This window comes from Tamandua tetradactyla, chromosome 2 (genome assembly GCF_023851605.1).
Source record: "Tamandua tetradactyla isolate mTamTet1 chromosome 2, mTamTet1.pri, whole genome shotgun sequence".
Lineage (NCBI taxonomy): Eukaryota > Metazoa > Chordata > Mammalia > Pilosa > Myrmecophagidae > Tamandua > Tamandua tetradactyla.
In genome coordinates this window covers 75,878,137-75,893,985 of record NC_135328.1, presented here as the reverse complement: position 1 = coordinate 75,893,985, position 15,849 = coordinate 75,878,137, and the positions used below count along the sequence as shown (strand labels likewise).

At 39.3% G+C, this 15,849-nt stretch overlaps 1 protein-coding gene across 2 annotated transcripts in view; it reads right to left on the bottom strand.

The window, feature by feature from the left end:
• The window catches only part of HACD4 (3-hydroxyacyl-CoA dehydratase 4), a 34,452-nt gene extending 19,411 nt beyond the window's left edge, over positions 1-15,041 (bottom strand). Inside the window, exons 1-3 of one of the 2 annotated variants that reach the window (XM_077148040.1) lie at positions 14,950-15,041; positions 9,599-9,702; positions 7,893-8,020 (exon numbers count right to left, since the gene is read on the bottom strand). In XM_077148040.1, the coding sequence (XP_077004155.1) occupies positions 7,893-8,020; positions 9,599-9,702; positions 14,950-14,987 (270 nt within the window). In that variant the 5' untranslated portion in view covers positions 14,988-15,041. Of the gene's footprint in view, positions 1-7,892; positions 8,021-9,598; positions 9,703-11,028; positions 11,157-14,949 lie in introns of those variants that run through there. The other variant, XM_077148041.1, reaches the window with a different exon arrangement.
• Between the last annotated feature and the right edge of the window lie 808 nt (positions 15,042-15,849).

Here is a 15,849-nt window from a genome sequence, read left to right as displayed (position 1 = left end):
TTTTAGCATCAAAGACTATTATTTTACTAAAATAATAGCCCAAATGATTTCAATCCTATGCACTTTGGTTGAGAATTTCACAAAAATACCCTTATATGTTAAAAAACCACCAGCCAGTTATTTTCTTCTGTAAGGCTTTTAAATAATTCTGTTCATATATTTTGTTTGTTTATTTATCCTTCATTCAATAAGTTTATTGCATGCACTACTCTGGGTTCTGGGGGATATAGCTGTGAACAAGACCCTGTTCTCCTGGTACTTCCATTTTACTTGTGAGAGACAGTAAACCAATGTAGCATAATAGTTCAGAGCTCTGGTGCCTCATAGCCAAATCCAAATTTCTGCTCCATCTTTCACAATCTGTGTGACCTTGGGTAATTAAACTTTGTGTTAAGTAATTACAATGGGGATAATATTTAGTATATGTCATGGTTAGGTTCATGTGTCAACTTGTCCAAGTGGTGACTGACGAAGAGAAAACTCGGGCCTGGTTTACAGATGGTTCAGCATGATATGCCGGTACCACCTAAAAGTGGACAGCTGCAGCACTCCAACCCCTTTCTGGGGTCTCCTTGAAGGACAGTGGTGAGGGGAAATCCTCCCAGTGGGCAGAACTTCAAGCAGTGCACCTGGTTGTTCATTTTGCTTGGAAGGAAAACTGGCCAGAGGTGCGTTTGTATACTGACTCATGGGCTGTTGCTAATGGTTTGGCTGGATGGTCAGGGACTTGGAAAGGCCATAATTGGAAAATTGGTGACAACGAGGTCTGGGGAAGAAGTATGTGGATAGACTTTCTGAGTGGGCTAAAAACATGAAGATATTTGGGTCCCACATGAATGCACACCAGAGGGTGACTTCAGCAGAGGTAGGTTTTAATAATCAAGTGGATAAGATGACCTGTTCTGTGCATACCAGTCAGCCTCTTTGCCCACCAACTCCTGTCACTGCCCAATGGGCTCATGAACAAAGTGGTCATGGTGGTAGGGATGGAGGTTATGCATGGGCTCAGCAACATGAACTTCCCCTCACCAAGGCTGACCTGGCTACAGCCACTGCTGAGTGCCCCATTTGCCAGCAGCAGAGACACCCACACTCAGCCCCCAATATATGGCACCATTCCCCGAGGTGACCAGCCAGCTACATGGTGGCAGGTTGATTACACTGGACCACTCCCTTCATGGAAGGGGCAGCGATTTGTTCTAACTGGAATAGACACATACTCTGGATATGGGTTTGCTTTCCCTGCACGCAATGCTTCTGCCAAAACTACCATCCATGGGCTTACAGAATGCCTTATCCATGGTCATGGTATTCCACATAGCATTGCTTCGGATCAAGGAACACACTTCACAGCAAATGAAGTGCAGGAATGGGCACATGCTCATGGAATTCTTTGGTCTTACCATGTTCCCCATCATCCAGAAGCAGGTGGATTGATAGAACAGTGGAATGGCCTTTTGAAAACTCAATTACAGTGCCAACTAGGTGGCAATACCTTGAAGGGCTGGGGTAATGTTCTCCAGGAAGCTGTATATGCTCTGACTCAGCGTCCGCTCTATGGTGCTGTTTCTCCCATAGCCAGGATCCATGGGTCCAGGAACCTAGGGGTGGGAATGGGAGTGGCACCACTCACTATTACCCCTAGTGATCCACTAGGAAAATTTTTGCTTCCTGTCCCTGCGACCCTGAGCTCTGCTGGTCTACAGGTTTTAGTTCCAAAATGGGGAGTGCTTCCTCCAGGAGAAACAACAATGATTTCATTGAACTGGAATCTAAGACTGCCACCTGGTCACTTTGGGCTATTTATGCCCCTGGATCAACAAGCCAAGAAGGGGATTAAATTATTGTCTGGGGTGATTGACCCTGACCATCAGGAGGAAGTAGGACTGCAACTACATAATGGGGGTAAAGAAGAGTTTTCTTGGAATATAGAAGATCCCCTGGGGCATCTTTTAGTACTCCCATGCCCTGTGATTAAAATCAATGGAAAACAGCAACAATGCAATCCAGGAAGGACTACCAATGGCTCTGAAACTTCAGGAACGAAGGTTTGAGTCACCCCACCAGACAAAGAACCACAGCCAGCCGAACTGCTTGCTGAGGGTAAAGGGAACATGGAATGGGTAGGGGAAGAAGGTAGTGACAAATATGAACTTCGACCACACAATCAGTTACAGAAATGAGGACTGTAATGCTGTTTTGTTCATGTTATACTATTTAAGGTGTAAGATATCAAGTTTAAGAATGAATATTACCTAAGGATTTGCACCCTGTTCTGGAGAGATTTAATGTGTTTCCAGTTATATGCAGGACAGTTGAGTATTTTTAGGTGAAAGAAAAAATGTGTGTCTTATTGTTTTTTATTTAGAAATCAGGTATGGCTTAAGGTGGTATGCATAGCTGCCAAGTTGACAAGTGGTGGACTGTCATGGTTAGGTTCATATGTCAACTTGGCCAAGTGGTGGTACCTGTTTGTCTGGTTGGGCAAGTGCTGGCCTGTCTGTTGCGATGAGGACATTTCATAGAATTAAATCATGATCATGTCAGCTACAAAGGGGAGTGTCTTCTGCAATGAGTAATGCTTAATCTGATCACTGGAAGCCTTTTAAGGAGGATTCAGAGGAGACAGGTCTCATTCCTGCTTCGGCTGGTGAGCCTCTCCTGTGGAGTTCGTCCAGACCCTCCATTGGAGTCGTCAGCTTCACAGCCTGCCCTGCGGATTTTGGACTCTGCATTCCCGCGGTCACGTGAGACACTTTTATAAATTTTATATTTGCGAGTGTTCCTGTTGATTCTGTTTCTCTAGAGAACCCTAACTAATACAGTATATAAAATATACTAAATATTATATAGGATAAAGTTGTGAAGATGAATGAGTTAATACATACAAAGAACTTTAAAAAGTGTTTGGCACATAGTAAGCAGTAAATAAATGTAAGCTAGTATTATTAAGAAAATAAACATATAACTCAATGCAGTGATTAGTATATGTGCAGAAAAACATATTTTCTCTACATAATCAAGACGATCAGGGAGTCAGAGAAAAAGTCAACCTCAGCATCTTAAAAATTATGCTATGAATTTAGTTTCATAACTATCACACTAAAGAACTCCATGGATCAAATGCAAAAAAAAAAAAAAAGAGATAGAGAGAGAGAAAGAAAAATCTAAATCTTACCTACAGAGTAAATGAGTATGTAATTCATTCCCAGGAGATTTCCCAAGTTTTGAAACTGTTATAACTCAACACTATCTTTTACACAATTTCTCTCTAACAATCTAAACCTGTTCCCAACTCAAAATAGAAAATCTATGTAATTTTATGGAAAAACCAGAAGGGTATTTAATCCAGCTGTACAAATAAGCACCTACTTAACAGCTATAAAGAAATTAGGATGAAGCCTGTGTGTTTTCTTAAAAGAGCTTATTTTTAGACACTACCCTTTGGGATTTCTTTCATATTTGTCCTCGTAAGATTCTGTAACCGAAATGTTGCAGTGATTTTGGGAAGGCAGATCTTTGCTTGCTCTTATCAGAAAAAGGAGATGATACTGGTAAATATAGAAATGGTTCACACAATTTGGGCTCATAATGACATTTTCATGAGCACAATAATTTGGGGGTAATAATCCCTACTGTTTTAACTTACAGGTTTTAAAAACTGGAGGACCTGTGTAAAAGTTATGCCTACTTGGCAGTTTTTATTGTGATGGAGTGGGAAGGATGCAGAATTTGACCATTTCCTGTAAGTGCCCTGAGGTGATCTCTGAAAATGGTTCACTATTCTTACCTAGAAAACCACACAAAATCATGCAAATCAAGAATTTCACTTTAAGAACACCTGAGAAACTACCAGGACATCAAGTGTAAGCTTATTTGAAAAGCCACCAAGTTTTTGACAGATATCACTTTATAAAAGCAGTGTGTGCCATTCCATCATTACAACTGGAGGCGCTGGTCAGGGCGCCCAGGCCAAACAGGGGGGCTGGACACACAGAGTTGGTGGCCCAAAAAAAGAGTACTGAATATTTTATGCACATGCTTAAAAATGCAGAAAGTAATGCTGAATGTAAGGATTTAGATGTAGATTTTCTAATCTCTTGGGGGGTGAACAAAGCCATCATACTTACAGAGCTCCTGGTCAGACTCACCCATATGAGCTCCCCTGCTACACTGAGATGAGCCATATTGAAAAAAACAAATTGTTCCTAAACCAGAAGAGGAGGTTGCACAGAATAAAAAGATACCCCGAAGAAACTGAAGGAACCAAAATTTATAACTCAGGAATAAATTCAGCATAAAGTAAAGCAAACAAAAGTAAAAGCAGGAAAAAAAAGGCAATGAGGTAAACTGTTTTGCTCTAGGGGTCTCCTATAATGTATATCAGTCTAATGTCATGATACGAAGATTAGAGTTTTTTTAATATTTTATTGATAAAACGATATCAATAAAAACCTCTTTGTAGGGGTTTTTGCAAAAGTAAAGTCTGAACAAAGCCCTTCAAAATCAATATTTCAGGGTTGGCAGTATTTCCGCTCTATAAAAGCCAAGTCATTTTGATTATATCTACTGAAATCAATGAATTTCCCCCATTGAACATTTTTTATCGATTAATAAAACTTTGCAAGCTCGTTTGCAAAGAAAGGATTAGAGAGAAGAGACACCTGGTTTTCATTTACATTATTATCATTTCTTGTAATAATATACTTCTTTTGAACCTTTTTAACTTTCCCATTTTAAAAATTAAAAATATCAAAAGTTTACTGTTTTTCCTTAAACACTTTTAAATAGTACATAATTATTTTCAAGAATGGAAGACTACATAACTATCTCATTTCTGTGTCATAAAACTGATTACTGTCAATGTTATCTTTTTCTTTTTTTCTCCTGCAGCCATTATGTGTAATTTTAGAAATTCAGAATGGCTTTTCCTTAGCTGTAAAAATAAAGATGTGTGGGTAAAACTCTTTTAAATGCAAAGAACAATAAACAAGAAGCAAGCATGCATCCTATTCACAAACTACCACCCTTTTACACATGATACTAATTGTTCGACTAGTTAATTAGTTCCCACTGCTTGGCAGAGTTACTTATCTTGATACTCTGGAAGACCAGTTTCCAAGCAGAGAATTCATTTGTGGCTTAGCAATTTCTCAAAGGTAATGTCAAAATAATATCACAATTGTTGAGACAAGGTTTTCTGCCTACTTGAATGCAACTGGACACCTGCATTTTTCAAGATACTCTTTGCAGTCAGCTATGATTATCATGTAAGTAGCTTAACTACTCTTTTCATGAGAGTTTCTTTAAAAATGGGGAAACAGGAAAACCAAAAATGATTACATAACCTTCAAGTTTTGTTTGGTTATTTTAAAGTAGGGGCTGCAGAATCATCTTACAATAAAGGAATTCTAATTGTCTGCAAATCTCTACTAAGGGAAAGAGGGAGAAAATGAAACTCTGGAAATCATGACATGTTTTTGAAGCTTCCTCCAACACCATTTCCAATCTGAAAACCATGAAAAGGATGGCAAGTGAATAAAAAAAATAGGGAATGGATAAAATCTCAAATGAAAGAGATAAAAGGCAACCATGACAAAAACAAATAATCAGCACAGTATGAGAATGGTAACTGCATTTCTTAATGTTCCTGATATGTCATCTATCCCAAAATTAAAAATAATTTGAGCTCCTTTAACAGAATTTGCAACCTGACCTTTGAATAAAAAATGTCAATTAAAAAATTACCAAACCAGAATATGATTATTTGTTTAAAATAGTCATATTTCTCTAAGCTATTAAAACTTTAAATAACAGTGATTAAATTTACACTTAAATATTCTGGAGTTTCTGAAATTCACAAAAAAATCAGATTTCTAAGTAGCACAATACTTTCCATTATTAGGCAAGCCTAGATAATTTTGGAAAGCATAAAAAATGTGCACATTTTTGGAGCCTATTCAAGTTATTCATTCAATTTTGTTTCTTACCAAGTTACCTGTTCTGTTTCTCAATAAGTACATTCCCCATATAACTAAAATGACACTACTCTTAATTTTGAAAATGCTTTGTTTTACCATGAAACTAATATTAGCCAATTTAGCCTAAAAAAGTTAAAGTCCAAAAAGTATACCAAAGAAACCAGGAAAAATATGACTTAGATTTAGATGAATATGATCATACTCCAAGCAAAATAATTTCATATAACAGAGTGCAACTTTCATTTAACCTAGGTTGTTAACTGTGTTCTCCAAGATTATTAGCATTATGGGATGCTATTACTATATGCATTTTGGTTATTTCAAAGTGCAACAGGCCTGTTTAAGTAGTAATAAACACCAGTAAATCATGTTCCCAAGTAATATCCGTCTTCAGGGATAGATCTGTACCCCTATTTATTTTGTAAGGAAATAAATTTAAGGGGATTCTATCCAGGTCTTAGCAAGTTAACTGACCACTCTTCGTTAGTAGTCCCTACACACTATATATTGCCCTGACTCTTATTTTATATTTGATATTTCAACACTTAAAATGTCTTCATCCTAATGAATCCTCTTTCTCTACTTTTATTTAATAAGTAAAATTAAAATATCCCATAAGTTTGTAATGCTGAATTCTTAATAGGCTCCTTAGATTATATTGTTATTTACAGCTTTAATACACTCATGGTGTACTTAGCAAATTTTAATATAAGGATTTATGCTACTCCTTCATTTAACAAAACTTATGTTTTAAGCACTTCACGGGTATTCACAATACAATAAAACTTAGACTATATAATTATTTTTGCAATGCAAATTTGTCAAATTTAGTTCCTTAACCATTTTTCAAATTTGTTTTTTGCGTATAGCTGAAATTATACTTATCTAGACACCTATTTCTATAGATTTTAAACAACTTAGTTCATATAGCTGCCTAACCCCTAAGCCTCTCTTCTTTGCTACAGAAAATACCGCTTTTTAATTTTTCTTGTCTTCATCCAGCAATGATTGCCTACATTAAGTCTCTATCAGAGAATTTCCCATTGACCTTCCACCTGCATTACAGTGAACACAGTCATCTAGGGCTAGAGGCATGATAGAGGTAAAGAAATAATAATTCAAATAATAGCAATAGCTACTAAGCGTTGTTTCTTATTAAGTACCAGGAACTTATCCCATCCATTTTTCATAGTTAATCCATGAGATATGTTATTTTCACTTTATAGATGAGAAAATAAAGTTCAAAATGATTAAATAACTTGTTTACATTCATCCAGCCTGTAAGAAGTGGAACTGGGATTGAATCCACTTCTGTGCCATCCCCAAACTGATGCTTACGTGCTATACTAGATAAATATGAATGATCTTCCCTTTCCATTTCTATTTGACATAAGTGACAGATTGAACAAGAAATGGCTGTGAAGTATTCTATTCTCTGGATAGGAATGAAAGGAACTTCTATTTTTTGATCATCTACTCTTGCCAGTTATTGTATGTGGTGTCCTTTCCCCACAAAAGCTTATGATTGTGCATGGTGAGACCCCACAGCTGGGAGGTAGGGAAGCCATGCATCAAACCCAAGTCTGAATGGCTCTAAATCCTATGCCTTCCCACTCTCCTGTACTGCCTCGCAGGACAGTGTCATAGGGAGGGTGGGGAGGAAGGGGCTGTGAAATGTCCTTCCAGGTTAGATCAACAAGTAACACTGGGCTAAACATTTACAATGGGTTTTTGGAGCCATGCCATGTTTTAGAATGAGATATTCCTTTTATAGAATTAATTCTCTTGTATTTTGTGATTTAAGGAAAGGGTTGACTTTTTAACTGTCATAGACTCCAAGGAGATTATACGTAAATAGAACAAAGTTAAGTTTGAAACATATTCCATAACAATAATATAATTGAGACCTACCTGCAGAAACCTAGGAAGAAGATGGTTTGATTCAATGCCAAGATATATGTGCAGCAACTCCAGGAGGGAAATCGATTGGCAAAGCCGCATCACAAGTCCAATAGCATAAAAAGTGTCAACCATTGAATCTGTGTCCAGTGGATTAAAAATACAGATACAGTAAGTAAAAGGCCAGTAGAAAACTAGATCACAATCTAAATCTATACACTCTGAAATAAAATTGAGACTATTCACTTCCCTTTCCATTGCACAAGTGAAAAATTCTCTAAATTAAGAATGCAGAGCCACAAAAGGGTGTTCTTCATATTGTAGTAAATTTTAATTGTTTCTCTTCCAAAAAAAGTAAAAACTTGAGAAAGAATTCATATAGTAGTTATCCTTCAATTATGAGATGATAAAGCAACGCCCCACTAAAAAGCAAGCAGTTAGAATTTAGACCACATCAAATGTAACAGTTTAGAGGTGAATTTATTAAAGAATGGTCATGAAGCTGCCATGCTCACAAATTTTTCCAATGACAATATTGAGAAAAAAATATGGTTTCAGAAATGCTTTATGGAAATGACATTAACGATGCTGTTATAAGTAACATCTTAAGGTTATATATAGCATTTGGATCCTAGGTATTACTAGTTCAGGTTATTCGATTGCTGCTGAGCTACTTACTTAATTTATGCATTTATTCGGGACTTGTAATGAAACCCCATTTAGTTATTTTAAATCTGGATTCATATGGAAGGCGTCATTATAATGACAGGATGACAATGAAGAAATACACTGCAACTAAGGCACCTTTTTCCACTGGAGAAGCCACAGGATCTTTAGCAATGCAGGTTCACGAAGCCAGTGAAGTAGCATAAGAAGGAGTTCTTGGCTTGTGACTCATGTTGCCCATGACCTGTAACATGCCCTCCCAGCTGGGGCTTACTTCCGAGGCCGAGAAGTGATTTTCCCCCAACAACATAGAGGATGTTTCCCCTTGCCCGTGTTTCCCTTAGCTTGAAGACTTCCAGGGCTGAACACTCACAGTAGAAATTCAAGCCTTAGGTAGGACCTTTGGAGGTTGTTCTTAACAAAGGCAAGAATGTATCCGTAGATTTTCAGCAAGAAAAATCAACATAAAATAATTTGAGGTACATTAAAGTGAATTCGTTTCTTTAAGATATGGATGTTTGAATTAACGAACACAGCATGACTTCTTCTGGAAATATTCTGTTTGTTTTTGGCTGAAACCAGCAGTGTTACTTAAATTGTTGAGTCACCCAACTGTTGTCAACTATGATGACACCCATGTGGGCTGGAACATGAAGAGACTGTTATTTTGACAGTCATTCAGTGATTCATATTTTTAATTTTTTTAAAAATTCAAGTGCTAACTAAAACAAAGTATCTTTCCTTTTTACGAAACTGGAGGAAATTTATAACTTAAATCATTAATGCCAACTCCCATGAGTTTTCACGACAAATTCCCTACTCAGAAGTCGAATCACTTTCCCTCGCCCCATCTCTTCTGGCCCCTGCTCCAAAAGTTGTGTTTTGTTTTTTGTTTTTGTAATAATCAAGAAGGATGGTTACTGAAAAATATACATTTTAGAGAAGTGAAGAATATTAGGTGAGGTCCATAGAACTGAAAAAGTTAATATATGCAGGACTCAGTGAAAACAAGGATTAAAAGTTAAAAATCAAAAGCCATTTTGGAGTTTTACCTTTTCCAAATGAAAAGAATCTGACTGTCATATTTGTTAATATCCATGAATGGCCACAGAACTGGATTAAATAATAGATGAAAAGATAGACATTCTTCCTATACCTATAAATAGAGGAAAATACCATTAAACCCCTCCTCTGTAATCATCCTTTCTGCATCATTCACACGTCATTTAACCCACTGGCCAACCTGAACAAGCAAGAGAAACTATTCCATATCAGGGTATTTACCCCCAAACACCCTTTGAAGGTGGACATAGCACATGCTATCTACAAAAAGGAGTATCTTCAGTTTGCTTAAAGCCAAGCACTGTTCTATTTCAAAATTCACTTTCATCTTTATTAAAGTTACAACTTTGCTGTTCACACAGGGTTACAAAATAACTATTGTAAATATGACTTTGAATATTTTAGGGGGAAAAAAAAAACATGGATGGAGAGAAGCTGCTGTGGTCAATATGTGTCCCAGAACTTGTGAGATAACTGCTTCATAGTTACAAAAGGGGAGGAGCGATGAGAACTGTTAGTCTCAAATGGTGGACAGTTCAGTTCCTGGGCATACCTGACTTCTGAATGCAGTGACTGAGGTCTCTTGCCCCTGCCTGTTATATTCTGCAAGAGCAGATAGAGAGTTTCCTTTGTTAATCATGCATAAAAAGCAGTTTAGTCACTCAGATGGTCAGAAACGGGAAGTCAAGCTGGGTTTAAAAATGTGTTATGGGTTGCTGGGGAGATGACTAAGAAAAGATTGACGGATACACTGTGGAGGGAGTTAGGAAAAGAAGTGAAGCGTTCCCTGGGGCCCTTCAGAAGGGTGGTGGGAGTGGTCCTGCCAGCGTAGGCTTCCCAGGCAAGGTTTTCTCCTGGATGGAGAGGTGAAACCTCCGACCAACGGGAAAATAAGCTGGGAGGCAGATAGGGCGTTGCTTGATTTTTCCTGAGGCACCCTACATATGAAATGAACTACCAAGAAAAGAGGTGGGGAGGAGAAATTCCTTCAACCTGCATCAAAATCAGAACCTGGAATGTTGGTTAAACGTACGGATTGCCAGGTTCTACCACGACCACTGAATCTGTCCCTAGGAATCTGCACGTGTGATATGTGTTCCTGCGGCAGGAAGACCTAAAACCCCCCCTGCAACACTGCGTCACGGAAAGTCAAGGGAAGGCCTCAGGAAGGGACTGGCAGCGGGCGCTTTCCTTCCAGTTTACTCATCTGTAAAATGGGGAAAAATGAAAGTGCCTTTCTCCTAGGGCTGTCGAGACAACGAAATCAGCTAATACTTGAGCGCTCAGGGGCACCACCAGTTCGGACTTGCGTTCTGCTCCGTCGCGCGGGTGCGCGCTGCGCTGCTAAGGGAGAAGCCCGCGACCCCGGCCTCCGCTTCTCCCACGCCCCCTGCCCTCCCGCCTCGGCCGGACGCCCTACCTGGGCTGCAGCCAGGCGGGCAGCGCCATGGCCCGGTGGGCCGCCGCAGTCGGGACCTCCAGCCTTTCGGCAAGGAACACCGGCGGGAGCGCGCGCGAGCTGGCCCCGCGGCCCGGCCTTCTGCAGCGCCGCGGCCGTTCCCGCCCGCCCGGCCCTGGCCAGGCGCGGAAGGGCGGGGCCTCGACACACACACACACACACACACACACACACACACACACACACACACACACGCGGGCCTCGACACACACACACACACACACGGGCCTCGACACACACATACACACGCGCGCGCGCGCCGCCCAGAATAAGTGCAATGGATGAGAAGGGGGAAACGAAGTTCCTCCAGCGCCCGGGGTGCGCCGGGCTATGAGTGGCACCCAGGGCCGTGGCGTTACCCGGGCATTGCCTGTACGCGAGGCTCGGCCGGCCGGCGGCCCCCACTGGTCAGTCCGCCGCACACGCCCGCGTTCCCGGAGAGCTTGGGAAGCTCTCCTAACCGGGGTCGACATCTTTGGGTTGAAACTTTGTGGAAATTAATAGGTCCCTCGCCAGAAACGTGCGGCGCACCTTAGGAGAGACGCTTCAGGGGCCTCGGAACGCGCTGCAGCCCATCCCAAAGCTTCCCGGCCGCGCAGATCCCTGAGACGGCGCCTACTCTTATTACCCTCACTTGGGACAGAGGCGCAGCGACGAAGCTTGTGGTCACATCTCCCCCAGCACCCGTTTTTTTTTTTTTTTTTTTTTTATTAATTAAAAAAAGAATTAACAAAACAATTAGAAATCATTCCAATCTACATGTACAATCAGCAATTCTCAATAACATCACATAGTTGCATATTCATCATTTCTTAGTACATTTGCATCGATTCAGAAAAAGAAACAAAAAGACAACAGAATAAGAATTAAAACAATAATAGAAAGAAAAAAAACAAAAACAAAACAAAAAAAAAACAAAAACAAAAAAACCTATACCTCACATGCAGCTTCATTCAGTGTTTTAACATAATTGCATTACAATTGGGTAGTATTGTGCTGTCCATTTCTGAGTTTTTATATCCAGTCCCGTTGTACAGTCTGTATCCCTTCATCTCCAATTATCCCTTCTCTTTTTTTTTTTTGTTTTTTTAATTAACGGAAAAAAAGAAATTAACCCAACATTTAGAGATCATACCATTCTACACATGCAATCATTAATTCTTAACATCATCACATAGATGCATGATCATCATTTCTTAGTACATTTGCATTGGTTTAGAAGAACTAGCAACATAACCGGAAAAGATATAGAATGTTAATATAGAGAAAAAAATAAAAGTAATAATAGTAAAATCAAAACAACACAAAACAAAACAAAAACCTATAGCTCAGATGCAGCTTCATTCAGTGTTTTAACATGATTACTTTACAATTAGGTATTATTGTGCTGTCCATTTTTGAGTTTTTGTATCTAGTCCTGTTGCACAGTCTGTATCCCTTCAGCTTCAATTACCCATTGTCTTACCCTGTTTCTAACTCCTGCTGAACTCTGTTACCAATGACATATTTCAAGTTTATTCTCGAATGTCTGTTCACATCAGTGGGACCATACAGTATTTGTCCTTTAGTTTTTGGCTGGATTCACTCAGCATAATATTCTCTAGGTCCATCCATGTTATTACATGGTTCATAAGTTCATCTTGTCTTAAAGCTGCATAATATTCCATCGTATGTATATACCACAGTTTGTTTAGCCACTCTTCTGTTGATGGAGATTTTGGCTGTTTCCATCTCTTTGCAATTGTAAATAATGCTGCTATAAACATTGGTGTGCAAATGTCCGTTTGTGTCTTTGCCCTTAAGTCCTTTGAGTAGATACCTAGCAATGGTATTGCTGGGTCGTATGGCAGTTCTATATTCAGCTTTTTGAGGAACCGCCAAACTGCCTTCCACAGTGGTTGCACCCTTTGACATTCCCACCAACAGTGGATAAGTGTGCCTCTTTCTCCGCATCCTCTCCAGCACTTGTCATTTTCTGTTTTGTTGATAATGACCATTCTGGTGGGTGTGAGATGATATCTCATTGTGGTTTTGATTTGCATTTCTCTAATGGCCAGGGACATTGAGCATCTCTTCATGTGCCTCTTGGCCATCCGTATTTCCTCTTCTGAGAGGTGTCTGTTCAAGTCTTTTTCCCATTTTGTAATTGGGTTGGCTGTCTTTTTGTTGTTGAGATGAACAATCTCTTTATAAATTCTGGATACTAGACCTTTATCTGATACATCATTTCCAAATATTGTCTCCCATTGTGAAGGCTGTCTTTCTACTTTCTTGATGAAGTTCTTTGATGCACAAAAGTGTTTAATTTTGAGGAGTTCCCATTTATTTATTTCCTTCTTCAGTGCTCTTGCTTTAGGTTTAAGGTCCATAAAACCGCTTCCAGTTGTAAGATCCATAAGATATCTCCCAACATTTTCCTCTAACTGTTTTATGGTCTTAGACCTAATGTTTAGATCTTTGATCCATTTTGAGTTAACTTTTGTATAGGGTGTGAGAGATGGGTCTTCTTTCATTCTTTTGCATATGGATATCCAGTTCTCTAGGCACCATTTATTGAAGAGACTGCTCTGTCCCAGGTGAGTTGGCTTGACTGCCTTATCAAAGATCAAATGTCCATAGATGAGAGGGTCTATATCTGAGCACTCTATTCGATTCCATTGGTCGATATATCTATCTTTATGCCAATACCATGCTGTTTTGACCACTGTGGCTTCATAATATGCCTTAAAGTCAGGCAGCGCGAGACCTCCAGCTTCGTTTTTTTTCCTCAAGATGTTTTTAGCAATTCGGGGCACCCTGCCCTTCCAGATAAATTTGCTTATTGGTTTTTCTATTTCTGAAAAATAAGTTGTTGGGATTTTGATTGGTATTGCATTGAATCTGTAAATCAATTTAGGTAGGATTGACATCTTAACTATATTTAGTCTTCCAATCCATGAACACGGTATGCCCTTCCATCTATTTAGGTCTTCTGTGATTTCTTTTAGCAGTTTTTTGTAGTTTTCTTTATATAGGTTTTTTGTCTCTTTAGTTAAATTTATTCCTAGGTATTTTATTCTTTTAGTTGCAATTGTAAATGGGATTCGTTTCTTGATTTCCCCCTCAGCTTGTTCATTACTAGTGTATAGAAATGCTACAGATTTTTGAATGTTGATCTTGTAACCTGCTACTTTGCTGTACTCATTTATTAGCTCTAGTAGTTTTGTTGTGGATTTTTCCGGGTTTTCGACGTATAGTATCATATCGTCTGCAAACAGTGATAGTTTTACTTCTTCCTTTCCAATTTTGATGCCTTGTATTTCTTTTTCTTGTCTAATTGCTCTGGCTAGAACCTCCAACACAATGTTGAATAATAGTGGTGATAGTGGACATCCTTGTCTTGTTCCTGATCTTAGGGGGAAAGTTTTCAATTTTTCCCCATTGAGGATGATATTAGCTGTGGGTTTTTCATATATTCCCTCTATCATTTTAAGGAAGTTCCCTTGTATTCCTATCTTTTGAAGTGTTTTCAACAGGAAAGGATGTTGAATCTTGTCGAATGCCTTCTCTGCATCAATTGAGATGATCATGTGATTTTTCTGCTTTGATTTGTTGATATGGTGTATTACATTAATTGATTTTCTTATGTTGAACCATCCTTGCATACCTGGGATGAATCCTACTTGGTCATGATGTATAATTCTTTTAATGTGCTGTTGGATACGATTTCCAGCACCCGTTTTTAAGGTAGGGGGGCCTGATGGGTCCAGGATCAAGCACCCCTGCCCTCTAATCCCCTCCACCCTCCAAGCTCTCCCCACACCACACCACCACCTCCTCGCTGATGCTTGCTAATTGTTTTATTCACGCGGGGTTAATCTCCGTGACCCAAACCCAGCACACCTAAAGCCTTTTTTCCTGGTGGCACAGGCTTCTGGCATCACTGTCTTCTTCCTACTCTGATGACCCACCTCCTCCTTGGCTCAGGAGATCTAGACCATCTGCCAGCTGCTTTGTCCTGTAAGGACGACATCCCCAAATAAAACAGAATCAAACAACAAGAAACGAAGAAAAAGCCAAGAACGCGTTTGCAAATGAGTGGGGTAATAATATGGTGAGTTGGTAAGTAGTATCCCCATTGTAACAATAGAGAAGCTGAGGCTTACAAAAAAGCAGTCACTTGCCACAGATCATACAACTGATAAATGGCAATGCTAGAATTTCAAAGCTAGCACTTTTTTCCAGTAAGTTATAGTTTTTAACATTTTGCCACATTTGTGGTATCATTCTATCTGCATTTTCTGAAGACCATCGATTTTATACATTATGCTCTGTGAGCACTTAATACTGTCTCTTCAGTTGCTCATCTTTTTTTAAACTATGGAAATGTATATACAACACAAGCTTTTCCATTTCTACCATTCCCAAGCGTCCATTCATTGGGATTCATCACATTCACGATATTACAGTCCCCTTGCCACCTTCCGTTACTAAAATGTTCCCATCTGCCCAAACAGAGACCCCTGCACCCATTGTGCCCTAATTCCCCACTCCCATTCCCCCCACCGTAGAAAACTGACTCTTAATTTATGTCTCTAAGAGTTTCCCTATTCTCTGGTATTTTCATCGTGGTTAACATGGAGCTTGAAAAAATATCCTAAATCTCAAACGGTCACTTTGCTTTGATACCAACTTAACTTCAAACTATGTTCCTAGTCCCCTCGAGTTCCCCACCTTTTTGAGTGCTTGTCACAGATTACGCTTTTATTTTATAAGTCCAAAACCCACAGATTTATCATTACA